The sequence below is a fragment of the Saccopteryx bilineata genome, chromosome 4 (genome assembly GCF_036850765.1).
Source record: "Saccopteryx bilineata isolate mSacBil1 chromosome 4, mSacBil1_pri_phased_curated, whole genome shotgun sequence".
NCBI lineage: Eukaryota > Metazoa > Chordata > Mammalia > Chiroptera > Emballonuridae > Saccopteryx > Saccopteryx bilineata.
In genome coordinates, this window is record NC_089493.1 from 279,846,460 (window position 1) to 279,870,268 (window position 23,809).

The 23,809-nt window shown below is 47.4% G+C and overlaps 1 protein-coding gene across 9 annotated transcripts in view; it reads right to left on the minus strand.

Annotated features, from left to right (window-relative positions):
• Nucleotides 1–23,809, minus strand: part of CLEC16A (C-type lectin domain containing 16A) — a 222,844-nt gene that overhangs the window by 180,491 nt on the left and 18,544 nt on the right. For all 9 annotated transcript variants that reach the window (XM_066274870.1, XM_066274867.1, XM_066274866.1 and 6 more), the window contains exons 3-9: nucleotides 22,079–22,212; nucleotides 16,361–16,509; nucleotides 13,159–13,264; nucleotides 11,343–11,466; nucleotides 6,917–7,091; nucleotides 5,374–5,427; nucleotides 1,542–1,655 (exon numbers count right to left, since the gene is read on the minus strand). In XM_066274870.1, coding sequence (XP_066130967.1) covers nucleotides 1,542–1,655; nucleotides 5,374–5,427; nucleotides 6,917–7,091; nucleotides 11,343–11,466; nucleotides 13,159–13,264; nucleotides 16,361–16,509; nucleotides 22,079–22,212 — 856 coding nt within the window. The remainder of the gene's footprint in view (nucleotides 1–1,541; nucleotides 1,656–5,373; nucleotides 5,428–6,916; nucleotides 7,092–11,342; nucleotides 11,467–13,158; nucleotides 13,265–16,360; nucleotides 16,510–22,078; nucleotides 22,213–23,809) is intronic.

Sequence of the window (23,809 nt, forward strand, 5' to 3'; positions counted from 1 at the left end):
AGTCAGCTCCACATTTTCCAGACCATGTGTTGTCCTGACGTGGACCATTAGGGGGATGTCTCCTGTTCAACACTTGTCATCCCCATCATTCTAGGTTAAAGCCTCTCACTAAGCACTACACCTTCTCTTTAGAGCACTTGTAAGACTTGGGATAGTACAGTCACTTGTACATTTGATCAACATTTGTCTCTCCTACTGGACTGTAAAGCTCCAAAGCAACACAGCCTATCTGGGATTCTGTACGTACCCAGAACTAGCACGATACCGGATCCAAAGACAGGGTTTAAGAAACTTTTGTTGAATGAATCAAAGAGAAGATGGGCCAGACAGGGGCCATAACAAGGCCCCATTCTGAACTAATTCTACCACCAACAAGGACAAAGTTTGGGGGCACCTTTTCAGAGGCTCAAGTGCTCCCTTGGACAAAATGGCCTGGCTAAGCTATCACACAGCAGAAAAGCCAGAAGGACAAGGGCACTCTTGTAATGGCACACCATGCACCTCGGGCCTTTCCTGCTACCAGATCACCCTCCACCCACTTCTTCACAGAAGGCAACAGAGCTGCCCGAGGGCAAGGCCAGCCCTTTACCTGCGTGCCTACATGCTGGGCTCACCATGGGCGCCTGCCCAGCCCACGCTGCAGCAGATACAATGACAAACAAGATGCTGCCATAAGCTGCCTCTAGTTGGTAAGATCTTTGATAAGAGGGAACCACAAGGGCTTTCCAGAGTTTGGGTTTGGTAAAGGCACAGGGACAGAGGCAGAAACATGGGCACACTGGGGAAAAGCCAGCTGAACCAGTGAGCCTGGAGCTCAGCACATATGAGCAGGAGGAGAGGAGTAAAGGCAGGCAAGATGCACAGAAAGCAAGCTGGGGAAGCCTCAGGAGAAGTGATTATACTGTTTACCTGGTGTTTTCCTTTAGTAGAGCACAAAATGCATATGTGTGAACCACAGTACGCTCTGTTTAGGCCACAGCTGAGTGATAATTTAAACCTTGGGAGATTTTGCATCAAAATGTAGATTTCCAGCTTCTCTGGAAACATGAGAAATCCTGGCAATACTGCATCCATATTCCTACAGAATGACTGTAAGCAAGGGTGGAACAGTAGCTGCTCACAAAAGATGCATACACTCTCCAATTTGCCACAATACCCACCACTCCCTACTGCCTTCATATGCAGCCTGTTCTCATAGATGTCTCATGTCCAGCCTCTATAGCTCTTTGTGCCTCAGATGAGGTACACTCTCATTCTGTCCCCTAACAGTGTCCCACAGATACACGACCGGAGGTGCAGAGCAGTACAATTCCATGTTCAATAACATACAACTAGTGAATCTACTCTTAGTACAGACCCCCAGATCTTCCTGGGTTCCCATTTCAAGACTGATTAGGTTCCCTGAATCCCAGGACAGCTTATACAAGACTGTTGCTGTAAGCAGAATGTTGGCTTCTGGCTTCAGAGAAACACACAGGTTTACAAAATGTGCCATGGCTTCTTATCAAGGTCTAGAAATGGTCCCAATGCTAATGACTTACACAACTTCTCTGAACATCCTGTTCAGTCTCAGCGTACATCTCAGAAAGGTCACCGTTCAGAATGACTTCAGCTAACGAGTTCACCAGGGGTGCGTGATGGATAATTAGAAAGACCTGGTGAGAAAGAAGAAATGGGATTTGCATTAAAGTATGCAGTCTTCCAACCTCTTCCTTCCTTGGTCTGCAGCAACGCTGGGCTACACTAGTCCTGTATTAAGCAGCAATCCCTGTGTTGCAAAATCCAAAGAATGGGCCACATTGAGGAGAAATCAGTTACAGGTTTCTCCTTCTAGGGTTGCCTCCCTTATTCAGACTGTTGCCTATTTGGCGGGCTGCTCTTCAGCGGAAGGAAACGCATTAAAGGCAAGACTGTCCCTCATGGCTGGGTGAGGCCAAATCCAGCTAAAGTGAAGCAACGTGGGAAAGGCGCAGCCAAAACCCAGCACACTCCTTCCTCTCCACAGGCATCTCGGTGTCAAATTCGATTACGATAAGATTAGAAGGCACCAGCCCAAAGTTTAGTTATGCAGGAAGAAAGGGCTGCTAGAGAGTCTTGTTCCAATCAAGGACTTGGCAGAGGGTCTGAGATCCATCACTGGAATGAGTGCTGACCCCCGCGGTGGGCTTCGGCACACCAGAATTCCATGGCAGTCTGGATAGGTGTAGAAACTATGGGGAAGAAAAGCCACACGAGCTAGAGACAGACCTAGTTGTGCCAGGATGCAGAATCAGAAGGCACTGGGCCATCTGGATGGCCCCACAACCCCACCCTGTTGCCCAATATTCACAGGAATGGCTTTAGGAACCAGAGTATTCAAAACTGCCTCCCAAAGCTGGTTCAGACACACCTGCTACTTTGCTTTCAAATGTAAAGGCAAAACCGGTATAGCACAGTGTGGGGTTATCTACTATTTGTATTTTAAAAGGGTGTGTGCACACATTTGTATTTGTTTATAATATATAGAACAGGGTTTCTAAGCCTTGGCACGATTGTCAGGACATAATCCTCTGTTTAGAGGGGCTGTCCTGTGCATTGTAGGGTATTTAACAACATCTCTGGTCTCTACCCACTAGATTCCAATAGCACCCTCCACCCCAGTTATGACAACCAAAAATGTCGCCAGACACTGCAAAACATCCCCCAATGGAAGAAGGTTTGAAATCACGCCCAGTTGAGAACACCTGGTGAAGAGCATTCTGGGAGAAGAGAGAAAAACCCTGTGACAACAGGTGTCTCTGGGGATAAAAATCAGGGGGCTGAACAAAATTAGAAAAGAAACTTGCTTTTCACCTGTTTCAATTTTTTAACCTAAAATTTTTTTTTAATATTGTATAAAGAGAAGAGAGTAAAGGCAGACACTGAAAGCCTGGCTGTCTCAGCAGGGGGACTGGGTGCCCGGGGGTTCCGGGGTCAGAGGAACACCTTCCCCCATGTCACTGGTATTGTTCGAACAGGGTGAATATATTGCTCAAAAAAGAAAGACAATTCAAATCAATAGCCAAATGTAGTATCTACCTTAAAAAAAAAAAAAGAGCACAGCTGTTTTAAAATCACTGGGAAGACATTTACCATCCTAGAGACCATAAGACCTATGTATTCACCCATGTCCAGGGCGGTGGTAGGCATTCAATGATGTCAGCAATGATGAGGAGGAGGAAGGTTAAGTTTTCTCCCCTTCATCACTGCCAAATTATTACCACACTTCATCACTGAATTCACCCATTTGACAAATATCTACTGCACCTTGTGTAATGTCACCTACTGACCATGTAGGCATTCCTGCAGTCAGTGAGCATGGCTTCAGGCCCACTGGACAAAGGCCGAGCGACTGCTACCTGCGGACGCACACAGGGCTCACCCCTTCCTGGCTCTGGGCGGAGGAGTGAGGAGAGAGCCAGTCCCAGCGCGGCACATGGAAGTGTTCGCGGGCCGGACTCAGGACGCTGGGCTAGCCTATCTGCCCGCTCCGGTTCCAATGGCAGTTCAGTTTCAGCAGGGCAGAGTACCTCGTCATACCAAATCAATGTTGTTAATGTGAGTTTTCTTGGTTTTTGTGGCTGTGCTTATAAAATAATTGGTAAGGATGCTTTGATATAGGGTTTAAGGACATGGATTCATTCCTGCTTCGAGGTTTCTGCACACTTAGGCAACATTATAATAAAACTAAATGAGCCTGACTAGGCGGTGGCGCAGTGGATAGTGTCGGACTGGGATGTGGAGGACCTAGGTTTGAGACCCCAAGGTCGCCAACTTGAGCGCGGGCTCATCTGGTTTGAGCAAAGCTCACCAGCTTGGACCCAAGGTCGCTGGCTCAAGCAAGGGGTTACTCGGTCTGCTGAAGGCCCACAGTCAAGGCACATATGAGAAAGCAATCAATGAACAACTAAGGTGTCATAACGAAAAACTGATGATTAATGCTTCTCATCTCTCCGTTCCTGTCTATCTGTTCCTATCTATCCCTCTCTCTGTAAAAATAAAAAAAAAAAAAAAAAAGTGGCAAAAACTAAATGAAAATGCAGGGGAGGAAGGGTGCTGTCACTCAAGTTGAGGTACATCAAATTACAAGCTGCGCTTTCTGTGACACTGGAATAAGTAATCAGGTGTCCTTCACTAAGAAACAGTAGGAAAGGGGTCCTCAGAGTCAAGGCGAGGCCGGCTCCCTCACTCCTCGGAGGAGACCCTGCCTGTGCAATGCTCCACCGCGGAAGGGTCCTGAGGGTGTGCCCCTGAGATTCCTGTGGCCGAGCATCTGGCCTGCTCGGGGCCGTCCAGACTCCCAGAATCCCAAGCAGGAGATGCTGGCAGATTCGAAATGAGGTGGCAGGAAAAGTTGCCGGAGAGGCTGGGGTTTGCACCGAGCTCCGTCGCACAGAGGGGCATTCAGAAGGAGTCAGCACCAGTGCAGCGCTCCAAGCAAACAGAGCCCCAGAACACGGCTCCCGGAGCGAACAGTGAGCAGGCCACGGCTGATCCCGATGGGCTGAGTCGCTGGGAGGAGGCCGGCCTGCATCTGCCCTCTCAGGCCAATGGGAGACAGCCCCACCTCAAATTCAAAACGGCACAGGGACCAAGTTAGAAGGACATTTTCTCAGCAAAGCAAATAAATACCTGTGCCATTTGCAGAAGTGAGAACAGAGCTCTGGTCAAACGTTTGACTACTTGACAGTCTAATGAGATGGCCTGAAAGTCTGGACCGCTTGTAATAAAAATATTTTTAAAGTTATGTAACTGGGTCACCATGGAGTTTTTCCCTTCTTGTAAATATTACATAATTACAAGAAGGAAACACACTTAAGGGGGGAGGCAGACAAATTGGCTCAAGCCACCAATCTGGGAACTGAGGCTGCTACAAGATACCTTCCAGAAGGTAATCTGGGAACTAGAACCACGACAAAGCCTACAAACAGCCTCCTTAGTGGGAACTCGTTAAGACAGGGTCGCTGTGTGTGTGTGCAAAGTAGGTCCTGCAGTCTGGGGCTTATTTTAAAATGCCATGAATAAGATCTAGACAGTCCACATTTCCAGGGTATTTAGAACACTCCGTGGTTGTTTTGGAAACCTCAATCCCCATGATAAAACTCAATTACCTAAGTGCCAGGTTCGATTTATGTTTCATTTCTTGTTAAATTTCCACTGATTACCATGAAGAAGATATTGGCATCTAGGCTCAGTGTCTAGAAAATAGAACCCCCTTTTCTTTTATTATTTCATTTCAAGATAGGGGACACGAAGAGAGAAGACAGGATAATGTGAACTGGGGAATTTCTAAGGGCAGCAGCGTTCGAAGGTCAACTAAATGTGGTGGGGATACGGGCAGGTGATCAGACGTACCTGAGACAGAAGATAGAGCGAAACTGGCAAGCTGATTTTTGGCCGTTCTCCTCCCTAGTAAAGGGTGAGGGGAAAGAAAGGGAAGTCCAGGTCACACACGTGAAAGGCACAAAATACATGCAGCCAAAAGCCATGTGTCTGGAGGAGAGGCACCCTGACCCCTGAGGTCCTATGAGACCCTGAGCTATTCTGGTCTGAAGCTAGTCAAAAGTCCACTCTGCAAAAGAAATTCGCAACCTAATGCCATTCAATACCATTTGTAAGACCATGATTTTTCCACCTGAGAAATTTTTCACCATTAGTCACGGATTAGAGGCTGGACACAAAAGAATTGGCTCCTTAAATGACCAAGAATGTTAATTTCCTCCAGCTGGGGCATCTAAAGCACAAAGCCCAGCTGCCAGGAAAACCCCCCCACCCCGGCCCCCAGAGGCCTATTCTCAGAAAGAGCCTTCAAATGGGGGCAGGGAGAGACTGGGGCCCTGTAGCCTCGGAAAAGCCCCTCATTTGTACTGAGCTTCATCACACCAACTATGAGGGGATCTTCAGGACGCTCCTTGGGCTCAGGGAGGTTAACTGCCTTGTCCAAGGTCACAGAGTAAGAGAAAAGAAGAGGCAGAATTCAAAGCCACTGTAAAGCCACTTCCCATGCTCTCTGCCTGCTTCCCAGAGCTGCCTCTGCTAGACTCGGTTAGGGCTGCAATTTTCTTCTCTTTACTTATTCTTAGTAAGACTCGCCATCTTCCATCTCCAAAAAGAAAGCTATAGCCCTGCGGGACACACCTGCGGAGGCTGAAGCCCCTGCCAAAACCAGCTGGCTCTGTTCCACCTCCTGCTGAGGCCTCTGCCCCTCGACTCGGGGAGGGCCTGGGCAGAAGGCCTCCATTCCCTGAAGCTGCATTTTTCATGGGGGAGGGAGGCAGAGACCCACCAGCTCAGAATCCCCTGGAGTGGCAGTTAAACATGGAGGTTTCTAGTCACCCAGACCCACTGGACCGGCACCCCTGGGGATGTGCACTTTAACAGGCACTCTCCCCGTGGGGGTGTCTGGCCCTGCTGGCTGGGCACTCCTGGCCCTGGCAGCTGTTCCTCAGTGTGCCCCACCTCCTCCTATCCGTTCCCTGCTAGTTCTGTGGTGGCTGATCTGCTCCACATCATAAGCCCTGGAGACTACCGGGAAAAGTTGCCAGGGATGAGAACACCTCGAGAGAAGGATGCGCTGAAGCCAAACACCTATATCTGTAGAGGTTTCCTGTTTCATTCTGTTGTTGGCATTCTTTTCTCCTCCACTTCTACAGTTTTACAGTCTACCCCCCCCCCCCACCCACACACACTCTCTCTCTCCCTTCCCCCTCCTCCTACCCTTAGGAAATAAGAAGAAAGGAAAAGAAAACCAGTGTGCTCTGAAAGGAATCTCCCGCAGGCTCGGAGACTTGACCCCCTGCTAAGCTCAAGGCCCCATGCTATTCAAGGTGACTGTTCTTCCCCCTCTGAAGATGACCTTCAGCCCGCAGGAGCAACGGGGCCAGGCCCCCAGACCCACCTTGTCCTGGTTCTCCAGTGAGTACACGTAGAGGGGCAGGAAGAGTCTGTTGAGCAGGTGGTCTGTGAGCACATCATTGAGGAACTCACAGTTGATGATCAGGATGTCATTGAGATAGTGCAGATGGTCCAGGTGCTCGGCCACCAGGTCACTCAGTTTTCCCCGATTCCGGTGCCTGCCAATAAAAATGACAGCCTCAACTTGGAAACTGAAACTCAGGACCCTTGGGCCTAGAATCAATGGTCTGAGACTTAAGTCACTGGGATATGTTCATTCATACAACAAATATTTGAATTACTTTCAAAAGAAACCTACCCTGGCCCTACTAGTGGGATACACAGAGGGAAACAGAGGTCCACTCTAATCCGTCAATTTTAGGGGACTCCTGGGGCCCCCCTACCCTCTGAGGGCCTCAGTATAACTCACCTCCCAACACCGCAACCTCAAAACAACATGGGTAAACAAAGCAAAAACCACCTACGCTCTTAGCAAGCAATTTCACAAGAGTAGCCACTAGCCAATGTGGCAAGATCCCCTGGCTCCCAACCTAAGCAGTATTAATGGAACAATAAATCCTTGCTAATTAAAATGCTCCAGAGGAAAAACCTCCCAGACACAGATAGCAGTATGGGGATTATAAGAGGGGGAGGGAGGTGGGGGAGCAGAAGAGAGTAGAGGGGTGGGGCGAATAAATGGTGTGAACACACAACAGCATACAGATGATGTAGCACAGAATTGTACACCTGAAACCCATGTAATTTTATTCATCAATGTCACCCCAATAAATTCAATTTTAAAAAACTGCTTCAGAGGAGTCCCGAAGAGAAAAGCAGTCCTCAGCAGCTAGCTGCATGGAACCCACGGGCCCTGCCCATCTGTGGGACAGCGCAAACATGACACCTCACCCCAGGCCCCCGGAGGTCTCTGTCTCCTTCCAGTGAATTAACAAGGATTCTGGCTGGGCCCACGGGTGAGTCAGTCTCAACCGCACCCCTAAAATAGCCAGTGGGCACATGCTTTCCCCACCCCCGAAGCCGTATATGTTGCAAAGAGCAACCTAGATAGATTAAGACATTTTCTTTGTATTATGAGTATTATTCAAGTAATAGATGGCCATTTGAGAAGGCAGAAAATTAAGGAAAAAAATAAAAGCAAAAAAAAGAAAAACACCAAACCCATAGAAACCAAAAAAACAAAGTATCCTATAGCCCCACTAACAGATGATGTGTTGGCACTTGTGACCCTACAGTGTGCTTCTCCACACTTCTGTCTCCATATAGTCACACCTAAAATGCAGGAGTTGTACATCTATCCATCTAACCATCTCTACTTTAAACAAGTAAGTCAAATCAGGATAAATTTTGCTTCTTTTACAGTTTTGGATAATTATTCCTTATTATACTTAAATGAGATGTTTAGTAAATATATACTTATGGCAAATACATGTTGTAAAGCCTAACAGTATAATGAGCGCCTAAGAACCTCCCACCCACCTGAGACCTAGAACATTCATACACAATGTTTCTCAAGCTTTCACTCCATGTAAGAACTGAGGAAATTTTTCTTTAGCAGAATATATAATGCACTTTACTTTTTAAACCTTTACTTAAAAAAAATCTTACCAAAATAATATATGCTGATGTGTTTAAAATTCAAATAGTACTTGATAAGCCAGTAAAATATAGCAGCTCCTGGCCCAGCCTCCACCACCCCTGCCCACTCTCCAGAGGAGGTGGTTTAACTCAGCTGTTTCTGTGCACAGTTCCTCCCAGACTTCCATAAAACCCGCGAGGAGGACCTCTGTTTTGTGATTGAGCCATCACATTGTATTATGACAGAACTCTGTGTTCCTTCCACTCCTTCCCCCCAATAGTCATCAGCAATTAGTGTTGACATGATCGTAACTGTTCACTGCAGAGACAAATAGAGGACTAGGGGTTCATTTCCTTCCTTGTCTAAATTTTTCTTCTTTTTGGAGTTAAGTGCTTCCTTATGTTTCCTATCTATAACTGTTCGTATCCATATGGGTCCTTGCATTCCCAACTGTTCCATCTGCTCTGCCATCCACCTATCCTTGGTTCTTTCTCAACATGAGACCTAATACTCCATCTCTCTAGCCCCCTCCTCCTAGAAGACCACTTTCCCGAGTCCCTTCATCATCCTGACCCCTTCTATGTGTGCCTAGAGCAAAGCTGTCATTAGGGACAGTCGTTCCCAACTGACAACAATTTTATTTTATTTTTAAAATTTTTTATTTATTGATTTTAGCAAGAGAGGAAGGGAGAGAGAAGAGAGACTGGGAAATCGATCTGTTCCTGTATGTGCCCTGACTGGGGATCGAGCCAGCAACTTCTGTGCTTCGGGACAATGCTCTAACCAACTGATTTATTTGGCCAGGGCCTGACCACAATTTTAAAGGAGACATTTGGCAACATCTAGAGATATGTTTGGTTGTCATAACTGGAAAATAAAAAAGTGGTGCTACTGGCATCTAATGGCTAGAAGACACAGATGCTTCTAAACGTGCTACAATGCACAGGACAGCCCCTCACAAGAGAATTAGCTAGTTCAAAAGACCAATAGTGCCGAGTTTGAGAAATCCTTCTCTAGAACTTCTATTCATCACCCTAGGGCCCAAACTACCATATTTATGCTTTTTTAAAAACAGATATATTGAGATATAATTCACACACCATAAAATTCACCCATTTAAATTACAAAGTTTGGCATGGCTGGTTTGCTCAGTGGATAGAGCATCATCCCAGTGTATGAACATCCAGGGTTGGATTCCCATTCAGGACACACAAGATAAGTGACCATCTGCTTCTCTAGTCCTCCCTCTCCCCTTCTCTCCTCTTCCCCTCCCACAGCCACTGGCTCAACTGGTGTAAGCATAGGCCCCAGGCTCTAAGGATAGCTCAGCTGGTTCAAGCGTGTCGGCCTCAGGCACTAAAAATAGCTCAGTTAATTCAAGCATTGGCCCCAGATGGGATTGCAGAGTGGATCCCGGTAAGGGAGCATGCAGGAGTCTATCTCACTATCTCCCATCTTCTCTCTTTTAAAAAAAAAAAAAATGCCCTGGCCGGTTGGCTCAGTAGTAGAGCATCAGGCTGGCTTATGAATGTCCCAGGTTCAATTCCTGGTCAGGGCACACAGAAGCAACCACCTGCTTCTCCACCCCTCCTCCTCCTCTCTCTCTTTTCCCCTCATGCAGCCATGGCTCGATTGATTGGTTTGAGCACATGGGCCCAGGCGCTGAGGATAGCTCCGCGGATCCTTGCCTCGGGTGATAAAAATAGCTCAAGTTGCAAGCATAGCCCCAGATGGGCAAAACATTTTGCCCCAGATAAGATCTGCTGGGTGGATCCCGATTGGGGCCCTTGCAGGAGTCTATCTCCCCTCCTCTCACTTGGAAAAAGAAGAAAAATAAATTATAAAATTTAATGGGTTTTAGTATATTTGTAGAGTTATCCAACCATCATCACAATCAATTTTATAATGTTTATAACCCTTCCCCTTAAAAAAGACCTATACTCATAGTCAGTCACTTGCCATTTCCCCCCAAACCCCTTTCTCCTGTCCTAGGAAACCATAATCTACTCTCTGTTTCTATGGATTTGCCTATTACGAATATTTCATATAAATGCAATCATACAAAATGTGGTCCTCTGTGTTTGGCTTCTTTCGCGGAACATTATGCATTCCAGGTTCATCCATGGTATATAGCATGTATCAGTACTTTTGATTGTCAAATACTATTCCATTGTACGCAAATAACACATTTTGTTTATCCATTCACCAACTGACAGATCATTTTAATCTTTCAACCAGCTGCCTACTACCCTATCTATAGGCGTACTGAATTTAGTAACCCTAATCCCCTCTGGGAAGTATCTGAGTTGTTTTCAATTTTCTACTACTATAAAAAGTAGGCCCTGGTTACCTCAGCTGGTTAGAGCATTGTCTTGAAACAACAAGGTTGTAGGTTTGATCCTTAGTCAGGGCACACATGGGAAGGAACCAATGAATGTACAACTAAGTGGAACAGCAAATGAATGCTTCCCTTCCCCCTCCCCAATCTCTCCCTTCCTTTCTCTGTCTCTTTACAAATCAATCAATAAATAAAAAAACTAAGCCCTGGTCAGACAGCTCTGTTGGTTGGAGCGTCGTCCAGAAGCACAGAGGTGGCCGGTTCAATCCTTGGTCAGAGAACATACAGGGACAGTTCGATGTTCCTGTCTGTCTCTCTCTCTCCCTGCCTCTCTCTAAAAAAGGAGACAGGTGGATGGAACCTTTTAGAATATAGTCAATATTCTGCCTACATATATGCGAGTACGTTTTGTCCTAATGTTTATTTTTCTTGATGAAGAGGAACTTCTCCCCGAACCATTCTGTCCATCTCACAAGCACCCACAAGGTTACTTACTCCTCATCGGTCTGCACACAGTTATCCAGCTCGATCACGTGGCTCCCAATGAACCAGACCAAATTGGAGAAGTAGGGGACAGCAGTTTTATCTCTGATATAGTGTAGCATGGCCTGGTTATCCACTGTGAAAAATTCATGAAAGAAGAGAAAAAATAGAGTCAAACTACTAAAAATAACTTGGGGAGATTAAAAAAAATCACAATAAAAAAGCCCGCTACTAAAATCTGAATCTTTTGTCTTTCCTGAAAATACTTAAAAATGGTTAACTTACTCATAAAACTATGCTTGCCAAGGTAGTTCTTATACTAATTTATGATTAATAAGTTAATTGGGTTAAACATTAATTATATTAATTTTGGGTTAAACAAAATTGTACATTAGAAAGCCTTACCAGCGGTGTATTTAGCTAGCCTAAAATAAAAGCTACACCACTCTCAAGCAAGTTTTCTATGTTTACATGTAAATGATAAATTAAGAAAGCGAAAACTATAGGTTAATAACTTACATGACACTGGAATAAGGAACACGGGACTCGTCATTGAAGGAAAGGCAAAATACAGACAATGGTTAACAGGGTTAGAGGAACTGGGATGGTGAGACAGCTGCTCAGAGGGAGAGAGCTAAGGCAGGAGGCATCTAAACCGAAAGACACAGGTTAGCAGAGAACAAGAGAAAACAGGTAACAGCAGGCAGCAGAACTGCAGCCTGGACCAGGTCGCAAACTCAGAAGCCTGCCGGGTTGGCCGATGGGTCAGTGAGTGAAGCCAGCAGGCCTGGGTTGTGAACCGGGGAGCATGACACCCACAGGGGCAACTGCTTCTCAGCACCTCACCATGGCCCATAGGACTGTGGGCCCGAATAGCCAAACCTACATTTTCAAATCAGAAATCCAGATTGTTACCCACGATCTTCTAATTTTTAAATACTGGCACTATATGCTTTTACAAAAAATATATAAGCTAATTAAAACCTGTGTGAGGGCTGAATCTGGCTGTCAGGCCCTCAGATTACAACCTCCGGACAGGCCCCACTGAGATCTTAGAAAGGCTTTTCAATTTAACCCAATCCCAGAACTAGTCTGGAGTGAGTCCCTGAGGTGCTCCCGCCCCCTCCCAATTAGGGGCCATTCCAAATAATAACATCCTAGTTCATGAGGGTCAAAGATCTCTGGTCCCTGAGAAAATAGTCCCAGCTCCAAAGTGGTGATTACAGGGAAAATAACCCAGGCTTTAGGCAGAGAAGGCATCGCCCTGTGGGGCAATTCCAGGCCGGGAAACTCGTGAGCAGCCAGCCTTTGTGCTGGTGTGGGCAGGGAGTCTCGGAAGGCTTGATTTGGGTATTAAGTGTATCTTGAAAGAAGGGAGGAATTTGTAGAGTTTTGCAGCAAGCCGAGAATACAATACTGCCCCCTGCTGCTCGAGATGAAAAATGCTTTTGTACTTTAAAGATAACATAACCCCTGGAAGTATATTTTACAGGCTAAAACACAAAAATTTAAATCTAACATTTCAAAGACGACTCTGCTTTATCTAATTATCACTTGGCCGCTCCAGGTCCCACATGCGCCTCTCTTAGGACACTGCTACTTCTGTGTCAGCACTAAGACTTGAACCTGCAGAACTGAGTGTGCAGGGAAAAAGTGGTACAAAACTTTCCTAAGGGGCCAGCTAAATGTTCAATGACTACAGGCCTTCTGTGAGACGAGCAAGCACAGCTATAATTACGGTGCTCCCCGTTACCACCAGAGAACTGGGCTCATTGACTCCTCAGAGCGAGCACTAGCTTCCAAGGCATAAACCGTAAGGAAAACTTACCTTTGTAGACATTCAAAGTGATGGTTCTCACAGCGATTCTAACCATGCTTTCAGGGTGATTAAAAAATTTGATGGCTTCTGTGTACAGGGCAAAGTCATTAGTGTGCTAAAACAAAAGAAGTACCAAAAAGGGATTACAAATGTGAGACAGGCCCGCTCCCACCCCAGCTTTCCGAATCTTATCAGACTTCAGTACAAGATACAAAAATAAAATAAATGTCACCAACATGGACGTTAAGCCAGCGGTTCACTCCCAACGGGGAATGTGGGAAGGCCTGGTGAGGAGAGACCACGGAAGGAACAGAAAAGCGTCCAGACCCGGCTCATGAGCTGTTCTACCGCTTCTTAGCTGTGTGACGTAAACCTCTAAGCCTCTGTTTCCTCATCTAGAAAGTGGGGATAATAATTACCACTTCATAAATGCTAGGGTTATATGAGGCATTTACCACACAGTGCTAGCTAGCCCCAGCATCTGATGCCTAATAAGCACTCAGTAGTAATGCTAGTTGTTATTAGATTCTGCTCAAAATAAATAAATAAATAGATAGAAAGGCAAGTGTCAAGTTTGACCATATCAGAATCTCTCCTGGCTATTCTACGTCCCTCTATTTGGAAATCCGGAAAGTGTAAGCATCATCACGGTGGAGGAGAGTCTGAGGAGTATTCTGACATTAGAAAGGGATTATCAGAGCAGACCAAACTAGTTCAGAAGCACAGGACTCTGGTGTTGGAGCCCTAAGAAAAAAACACAGCAGGACCAGGGCCGAGGGCAGAAAGGCGACACACTCAGCTGCCCTCTGTGGCCAGTTTTCCCATGTGGCTCCAGAGCCACCGTGGGACACTCAGAGGCAGCGGTAGAGCAGGGAAGAGGTGGCAACCGTCTAATAAGAAATACACGACTATGAGCACTAGAAGTCAGGTGTACACTTAACAACTGGTAGCGACTCTACTGGCCCAAATAAAAGAGGAATCCAAGCCCGCTTCAAAATGAGGCCCCTACCATTCCTCTAGTGGTCAGCAGGATCCCCTTCCTGACGCAGCGCTCTGCCCTCCTAGCTGGGGGCACAGAAGCCCAGATGCACCTGAATGGAAAATTTGTTCCTCTTGTTGATCTGAATTTCACAGGCGGATTTTCTTCCACCTGGGAGAGCCCCTCAGAGAATGCTAATGTCATCTATCTGGTGCTCAATAACCCTGTCGTGTTTATGTGCCAAGTACTAGGCTACACAATGTTGATTTTTTGAATGGCCACACACAATTTTTGTGATTGGCAGCTAGTATTTCTTCCCTTTAAGGCCAGCTCTTCCCCACTGACTAATCCAGACAAAATCAAAGGTCAGGCCACTGTTGCCACATCATATGGGAATAGCTAGATGGAGTATGCCCAAACTCAGAGGGTATGTTTGGGAATACGGTCAAGTACAGGCTGCACAGCATATGTAGCCATCAATCAGTCGACACCTGGCATGCAAACAGCACATGGCTGTGTGATAGCCAGCCTCCAAGATGGTCCAGTGATCCCGACCTTCTGTATTCACACACCTGTGCCATCCTCTCCTGCAAGGAATCAGGTCCTCTGTGGCCTGAAGAATACAGCCAAAGTGATGGTGTGTGGCATCTGAGACTGGGTCATAGAAGGTATTACAGCCTCCCCTTGGTCTCCTGGATCATGTGTTCTGGGAGAAGCCAGCCTCCCTGCCATGAGGACCTTTAAGCAATCCCTATATGTCTAAATCCTCCAGACAACAGCCAGGACCAAATGGCCAGCCATATGAGCAAGACTCCTCGGAATCAGATCCTCCCACCGCAGTCCAGCCTTCAGATGATGCAGTGTCATGAGACACCACGCCAGAAATGCCCTGCCAGGCCACTTCCAAATTCTAGACACACTATGTGATAGATGTGACACAGTTCTGATCACTGAGACATGAGAGGAAGTCTGCTGGGAGGCTTCTGGGAAAGAAGGTTTTTGGAAGTTAAAGAAACCAAAAAGGGAAGTATTCTCATCAGGCTTTTTGGCAGTGGCATGTGACGTCTGGAGCTGCTGCAGCCGTTCTGAAACCATGAGGGGTTGAGCCTAAAGAAATAGGCCAACTGTATGTCAGCAGAGCAAGAATATGGAAACGCCTGGATCCTTGACGAAGTTGTTGAGCCACATGATGACCAGCCCCAGGGCAGTTGGTATCTGGACCTTATGCTATAAGATAAACTGACTTTATTGTTCAAGCTACTTTTAATTATGAGAACAATAACAATTTACTTACTTAAATTTCTAATAATTCTCCCAAGGATTACCAAGGATGTTAGCTTGTAAAGAGTAGCTATGCCTGGCCTGTGGTGGTACAGTGGGTAGAACACCAACCTGGAATGCTGAGGTCGCCAGTTCGAAGCCCCAGGTTTGCCTGGTCAAGGCACATATGACAAACAACTAAAGAACAACTAAAGTGAAGCAACTATGAGTTGATACTTTCACTCCCTACCCCTCACTATTCTTTCTGTAAAATCAATAAAGAAAATCTTTAAAAAGAATAGCTATGATTTTAGGAAGCCAGGTACATACTAGGTGCTGTGAGGGTATCATCTCATTTAATTCAGTCCCTAAAAATTTCTACAAGGTATACATTATCCCCATTTCTCAGAGGAAGAAACTGAGGCTCAGGGACTGGGGCTTCCCTAAGGTCACACAGCAGGGAAGTGGTAAAACGGGGTCTGACTGGAGTCCGTTTTCCCCATACAGTAACACGACTCCCAGTCAACTTCCAAGTACTTCTCCCTGCCAGGAGTAATGCTCTCAGCTTGCATGACTGAATTTTACATCAAAAATGAAGAGGTGACTTATTAAATTTAAAAAAAAATGTAAGCATGCAAGGCCGAGCAGTGTCCCTATGAAAATCAGGAAAGAGCAAGCACAGGAGTGCTTTGTAGCCCTGGCCGGGTAGCTCAGTTGGTTAAAGTGCTGTCCTAATACACCAGGGCTGTGGGATCGATCCCCAGTCAGGGCACATACAGGGGTCAACCAATGAATACATAAAGAAGTGAAACAAGTCAATGTTTCTCTTTCTCTCTCCCTTCCGCTCTAAAATCAATCAATAAAAAAAATTTTTTAAAGTACTTTGTACACAGACAGAAAGCCCCCTGGACAGAAGGTCCCGTCTGACCAGCTAGCCATGCACCCCAATGCACCCCTCTGGCAGCCACTTACCTCGTTGTAAAAAAAATGGACAGTGTGGTTGTTGAGTTTTAACGAAAGTGTTTTCAGGAATGATATATAATAGGCCATAATCTCTTCATCGGAAAAGTCAAACTTATGAACAATGATGGAATTTACATAGTTATTAGAGAGCAAATAATCTAGAGGGAGAAAAACAAAACACACAAAAACCAAGTTAATTCGTGCTGGAGGAAAGACAAGCAGAGAAAGTCAGGTGACAAGCAGACCGATGACCATGGGAATATACCCAAACCAGTCATGCTTCTGGGAGAAGTTATACCAGCTAACGGGGAGCAGCGTAACCTTTACCCAGCGAGGAAGTCAGCCACTACGCACAGCTGGAAACAATGCCAGCGAAAGGCCCGGGTCACCCTCCCGCCACGCCACACGGGTGTCCCAGAACACTCGAACATCTCCGCTGCGGACACAACTCGACACAGAGCTGAAGGGGCCGACGAGATGGCGTGTGGGCATTTCACACACCGCCCACGATGAGGGTAGAAGCACTTATTTCACAGAAAGCTGCCCACTTTGCCGTCAAGTCACCTCATCAGCCCTGAACACCACAAAGGGCCTCACACGGTCTGTTTTCCTCCCTATATAGCAATACGAAGTCATAAAAGCCGCTCTGTGTGGAATCTCACAACACGCCCAGCATCAGGCTGAGAGCTTCACAATGATGCTGCAGAGTAGGGCTCATCCTTCCCATTTTGCAGATGAGCAAAAAAGCTCAGAGAGGTTAATTAATTTGCCCAAGGAAACAGTCTGAAAGTCGCAGAGATAAGATTTGAACCAAGGTCCCATGTCAAAGCCTGTGTTAATATCACAGCTAACAGGGGCTAACAGTGAAATTGGGTTGATGAGGGCCTGGAGGCACTGGGCCGACTGAAGTCTGGCTACCAGCCCCAAGTCCCAGGTCCAGGGCCCCCGCAGAAGTACAGGTTCAGCGCGCTTCCAACCGCGCAAGGGAAGCTGGGTAACGGCTTCACGCTGCATCTCCCGATGTGGCGATGTTGGCCACGAGAGCAGCTAGCTTTGAAAGCTGTGCTGGCCTGCAGGCACAGGTCTGGAGACCAGCTATGGTCCACAGGCCTCCAGGTCATGACCATGGCATTGGGCCCTTGCTGGACATGTTCTCCTCTAAGTCCCCAGCAGCCACCCTGCAAAGCAGGCTCCGCTGTACCCACTGTCTGTCCTCTGGGCTGCCAGCTGTGAGCTCTGCATCGTCCCACCTGCCTCCCCACAACTGGTTAAAGGCAGAGCATGACCGACACTGCCCGATAGGCAGAAGCTCCAGGCAGCAGAGTGGGGTGGTTCAGTCTGGTCCTCGGACGGGGAACACAGCATCACCTGGAGCTACTCAGACCCGATGAAGCCTGTGCCCCAGCCCTGACCCGTTCAGATCTCTGCAGTGGGCCTGGGACTCTGTGTTGAGAAACCCCACAGGGTTTCCGCCCTCTCGTGTGTGGGAGACACTGGGTTCGAATGTAAACTTGGACCCACACGTGGACCCTCGCCACATGCTAGCTGGGTGACCTTGGGCGGACCACTTACCCTTCCCACTCCCCAGCCCCCTTGTCTGAAAACTCAAATAACAGCACCTTCCTCTCAGGCTGTTGTGAGGATGAAAGATAATACACAAAAGGTACTAAGAATGGAGAGGGACACAAAGTATGCACTCAATACTGTCAGCTGCCATTATTCTTATTACTGTCACTTGGAGATTCATAATCTTTACCACCATATCCCCAGGACTGAATAGAGTTGTTCTTGGGTGAATGAAAATAAACTATTGTTATTTGTCTCCAAAAGGTACCTAACTTAGGCCAAAGGATTACTGAAAGGCCATTTGGAATCACCGATCATATGCAAAGAGCCAGCCGGGAGCCCAGGACCATAGGCAGCTATGGCACAGGCCACAGCCAGGTGCTCCTCAAAAGCCAGGTCTCCGGGAAAGCCACTGCGTTCAGAAAAGCACACTGGGTGCTCTGGCTTTGCAGACAGGCCGAGGGGTCTGTAGCCTTAGGGCAGTTTTCACAATCTCCTGATCAGAACGACTGCCAACGCTGAGCTGCTCAGAGAGGAGGCGGTGGTGGGTTTGAGGTGGGGCCGGGGGCTAAGAATCCTACTGTGTTTACAGTGAGGTTACATATTCTACAAGTCTGTGAGTACACCACTTGATCTAGGTGGAAATGTACATTTATGTGAATGCTAAGTACACACATGCACCTATATACTATACACATACACACCTTACAAACCTTAGGTGCCAGCTGGATGAATTTTTGCAAATGCAGACACCCCAGGCGCCATCCAGACCAGACATAGCACGACTCCAGCTCCCCAGAAGGCTCCTCGTGCCCCTGCCCAGTCATTACCCCATCTCCAGAGACAACCCCTAGTCTACCTTCCATCATCATAAACTGGTTTTGCCTGTTCTTGAACTTCATATGCATGGAATCCACAGTACACATGTTCCTTTCCCTGATCACATCTGAGAACTATCCATGACACTACACATAGTGGTAGGAGTTTATTCCTTTTGCTATATCAACAGTATTCCTTGCTCTGAACAGTCCAGACTACCCACCTAGAATGGTAACTTGTACCAAGCGGCCCAGGAGATACTGATGCCTACAGCACGTCTTTTCCATTCTGTTATTCTGGCTATAGATGGGGATGAATGAGCTGGCAGGAGAAGGGACTGCTGAGATGTCATGTTGAGCCTTATTGTGACTGGTTAGTGGCTTCCGGGCCACCAGAGGCACAGACGCCAATGCTGGTGGCTTCAGACGTACAATCGTGAACCTCTGGGCTGCATTCTTGAGCTGGAAAAGCCACATGCTCCAATCATTGCCTGGCAGGGACTTTTCCAGGGCCTCCACAGACGACTCTGTGGGTGGTGGAGGCCACCGTGGGGGCAGCGGAGGTGCCTCTATTATTCGGCTGGGATTTTTCTCCTACCCCCTCGCTGTGTGGCCGACTTTCTGTGGTATCCTTTTGTAATAAACCCAGGAGTCTGTAAGTAATCTCAATCTCTCAGGCCTTCTGTCACTTAGGTCACCAAACCCAACAGACAACAGGTGCACTTATGAAATGGCTGCTGGTAATAATGAAAATCCGGAAACCACCTAAATGCCCATGGTCAAGTTAAATAAGGTATGCCCCCACAAAGCTCTTGAACCAAACTAGGTAAGGATGTATTAATGGATAATCAGAAAGCTTAATATACACTGGTAGGTTGGGGGAAAATAAAAGAAACAGCAAAATGGTATGTGTACACTGAACTGTTAGAGTGAGAATCTACAGAACTTCTGCTTTCTATATTTTTGCAATATCTGCTTTTGGTTGCTGCTTTTATAATGAGAATATGTCTATAATTAGAAAGCAAAAATATAAGCAAAAGTCATCCATCTTCTTATTCTGCTACTTTGACAGAGCTCATAAAAGCAGGAGACCTTTTTTAGACCTAGTGCAAGAAAAGCCACCTGATCCAAAAACCCCAGAATTTTAACTGTCCCAACTTCCATCTTTTTTTTTTTTTTTTTTCTGAAGCTGGAAACGGGAAGAGACAGACAGACTCCCGCATGCGCCCGACCGGGAGACACCCGGCACGCCCACCAGGGGCGACGCTCTGCCCACCAGGGGGCGATGCTCTGCCCCTCCGGGGCGTCGCTCTGCCGCGACCAGAGCCACTCTAGCGCCTGGGGCAGGGGCCAAGGAGCCATCCCCAGCGCCCAGGACATCTTTGCTCCAATGGAGCCTTGGCTGCGGGAGGGGAAGAGAGAGACAGAGAGGAAGGGGGGGGGGGTGGAGAAGCAAATGGGCGCTTCTCCTATGTGCCCTGGCCGGGAATCAAACCCGGGTCCCCCGCACACCAGGCCGACGCTCTACCGCTGAGCCAACCGGCCAGGGCCCCAATTTCCATCTTTAATCCAGCAGCCTGTGCTTAGAAAGGGTTACCATAGAACAGACACCTGAGGGAATGGTACATTTAATGACAAAACCAACTCTTCTGCATGGTCCCATCTACCTGCCAGACCTGGTACTACGCACTGCAAACATGTCACACTTAAACTACTCCATTCCCTGGGTATAGGATTCTCCCCACCGCAGCTTGGAGAGTTCATCACCCAGAGCACATGTGGGGAATATGTGGCAGAACCGGCCTGGGGCCTAGTTGGGTCTGAGTCCAAGGCCTGGACCACCAAACTGGGTCTTCCCCTCCTGGAGTTTTCAAACCACACGAAATTCATATCCAGTGTAACAAAAGCTGATAACAAGGGAAACCACTAAGGGAGAGTCAACTCACATTCATCAGTGTAAGGAGTCTCCTGGAGCAGCAGCACCATCTAGTGGTCACTTTTGAGAACCACCACTCAACTGCTCTTGCCTACCTCTTCCTCCTTCCCCAAAGGAATGCCAATGACACCATCTCTACCACCTCCCTCCCATCCACCAGAAACTACTTTCAAACCTATCTTGGGGACCTACAGCCTGCCTCTGACATAGACATTTGGTCACTCGTCATCTCTTCCCCACTTTCTACACGTAGGGCCTGTGGCTTAAATGGTGAACTTAGAATAAAGCTAGTGGTCAAGCATGGAAGATTAGGAGCTAAATCAGGGATGCTCCCCCTCAGCCCTGTTGACATTTTGGGCTATATAATTCTTCGTTGCGGGGCTGTCTGTGCACTGTAGGCTATCTAGCAGCACCCCTGGTCTCCACCGACCAGATGCCAGTAGCAGCCCTGCCCCCGACCACTGTCATCATCAGCACAACCAAGAATGCCTCTGGACACTGACAAATGTCTGCTGGGGAACGATCACCCCCCAGTTAAGGACCACAGAGCTAACTCACCTGGGCTTAACCCCTTCTCAATGCTGGCCTTGCTAGAGCCATCACCTTGGGCCAGTGACTCAAACTCTCAGGAGTTAAATGAGGGCAGTGACAGCACCTGCCTCTCGGGTTGTTGCAGATGAAGAGCTGGGGACACTGCGGGGGTAGGGCACAGGCTCTGAGTCACACGTGTGCCCGTCAGGCAGGTGCTCGGGCTGAGTCCCTCCCCACTGCTGCTTCCCGCGCTTGTTCTACTGGCCGATGGACTCCACCTCTGTAGTAATACACTATTCAATATAAACCAGAAATGCAAACGCCCCCGAGTCCCTCGCAGTAGGGACCCACCTAGCCTCCTACAGCACCACCGCTCAGGGATAAACATGAGGCTATGGACTAAACTGTGTGCCCCCCCAAATCCTTATATGGAAGCCTTAAGCCCCAATGTGATTGTCTTTAGAGACAGAGCCTTCAGGAGGTAGCTAAGGCTAAAAGAGGTCACAGGACAGGGCCCTGAGCCAGTAAGACTGGTGTCCTTACATGAAAAGGGAAAGGAAGAGACCCCAGCACCCAACACAGAGGAAAGACCCCATGAAGATACCATGAGAAGGCAGCCATCTGCAACCCAGAAGGGAGGCCTCCCCAGAAACCCAGAAACCAACCCTGAAGGCACATCTTGGATTTCCAGCCTCCAGAAAATAAATTTCTGTTGTCTAAGGCAGCCACCCAGTCTGGGGTACTTTGTTACAGCAGCCCAAGCACACTAAGATACATGGTGAGCACAGACATTTGAAAAGTAACACAAAAACCACGCCAAACTACATGCGGCCGACCCTCAGCAGGGCAGAGGCAGGTGTCAAGCATTGTCCTTACAAAGGGAGGTCTCGTGACTGATATTCTCAAAGAGGATGTTCAAGGTCTGCAACAGTTGAACGCACACGTAGCGGCCTGATTTCTGCCGCAGGATGTTCAAGAAGAAAACAAACATGTTCTTCTCCAGGAAGAAGCTGGGGAGAGAATGGGAAAGCATCAGTGATTTGGTTCCACACACGGAAGTAGTCTAAACCATCCTTGGGTCCATGCTCAGCACACATGTGCACCCCACCCCCAGCCCAGCATCGGCTGAGCAGCCGGACAACGCCACCTGCACAGCCTCAGCTGACGTGCTATCGAGCTCGTGTGGTGCTGGACAGGCAAATACAATTTCCCAAGTTCTCTGCCCAGAGCGTGGGGACAGTTCTGATTCCGGGAAGCAGTGAACTACTTGATTTCTGACAGAACGAGAAAGATCGTCACCTCCTGAATGATTACACAGTTACTCTGTGCTTACAAACCTGGTAAGCAGCATTTTCCATCAGATATTTTATACCCTTTGTGTTCCTTACTAAGCCTCTCCTCTGCTCTCCCTGTCTCTGAGTGTTAAACAATGGGAATTCCCTACAAAGGAGTAAAAATAATGCTAATATTGAGTTGGTTTTCAAATTGTCAAGTTTGTAGTTTCCATATGTGGGGAAAAGAACGGGAAGGAAGGAGAAGATGCTGACAGGGTCCTTACCCACTCCCCAAGTATGCCTCTGCCTTTCTTGTCTGGACAGGACATCTGCCTGCATGCAGCCCAGGGCACTGACTTTTGGGGGTCCACATTGGCTCTTTTAGTCTTGAAAAGGAGACCGAATCTCCTAATACTGTTATTTAAAGGAAGAAGGTAATGTTTCTCGTTCTGTGTTCTCTGAGCTCAAGCTAAGAGCAGACAACCTCTCACTGGGGGTACTCCAAACATATCACTGCAGTAAAGGTGTCTGCTGCTTGGCTTTATTTTGCTGACATCTCCCCCTCAGTTGTCAGACAGGATTGCAGGCTGCATAAATTCTGTTGGAATAAATTACCTGAAAATGGCCCCTAAAATCTTCTCCAACTCTGATTTGGGGAGCCATTCACATTGACCCCCAGAATATTTCTATCATTTGACTTATATTGTTTACCTTGTCTACCAAGGATCACCCAACAAGCTCAGTGCAGCACAATGATGGCCAACTTGGGAACTTGGTAGAATGCCTGTACCTAGATTCTGCCCAGAGATCGATACAAATGCTAGGTCTAGCATTCAGTTCAAGAGCCTGGATTATTTTCTTTTAATGTCCTGGAGGAGTTGGTGGAAAACGACTAATTGTAGGGCTGGGGAGAAGAACTAGAAGACGAGCCTGGAGAATCTGACAGCACCAGGAGGTAAGGAGTGCTCACAAACAACAGGATGGGATGGGGGGGGGGGGGTCAAGGACACAGGAGCCAGCCTGAAAGAGCTACCAGAGCCCAAAGCTGGGGCAAACTCAGCAACAAAATAAGTAACACAGTATTAGATTATAATCCAAAGTATGACTATCCATGAGTTCATTTTAATATAAATAACTGATTGAATACATAAATGGAAGAAACAAATCTTCCATGCAGAAGAATTTCAAATATTCTATGTAGATACTCCCCCTTCCAGAAGGTAGAACTTAATCCCCACACTCCCAGGCGGGGGAGATACTCCTCAAAACTGTCAAGGTCATGAAGAACAAGAGAAACCAGGAAACTGTCATAGGCCAGAGGAGAGTGGGGAAA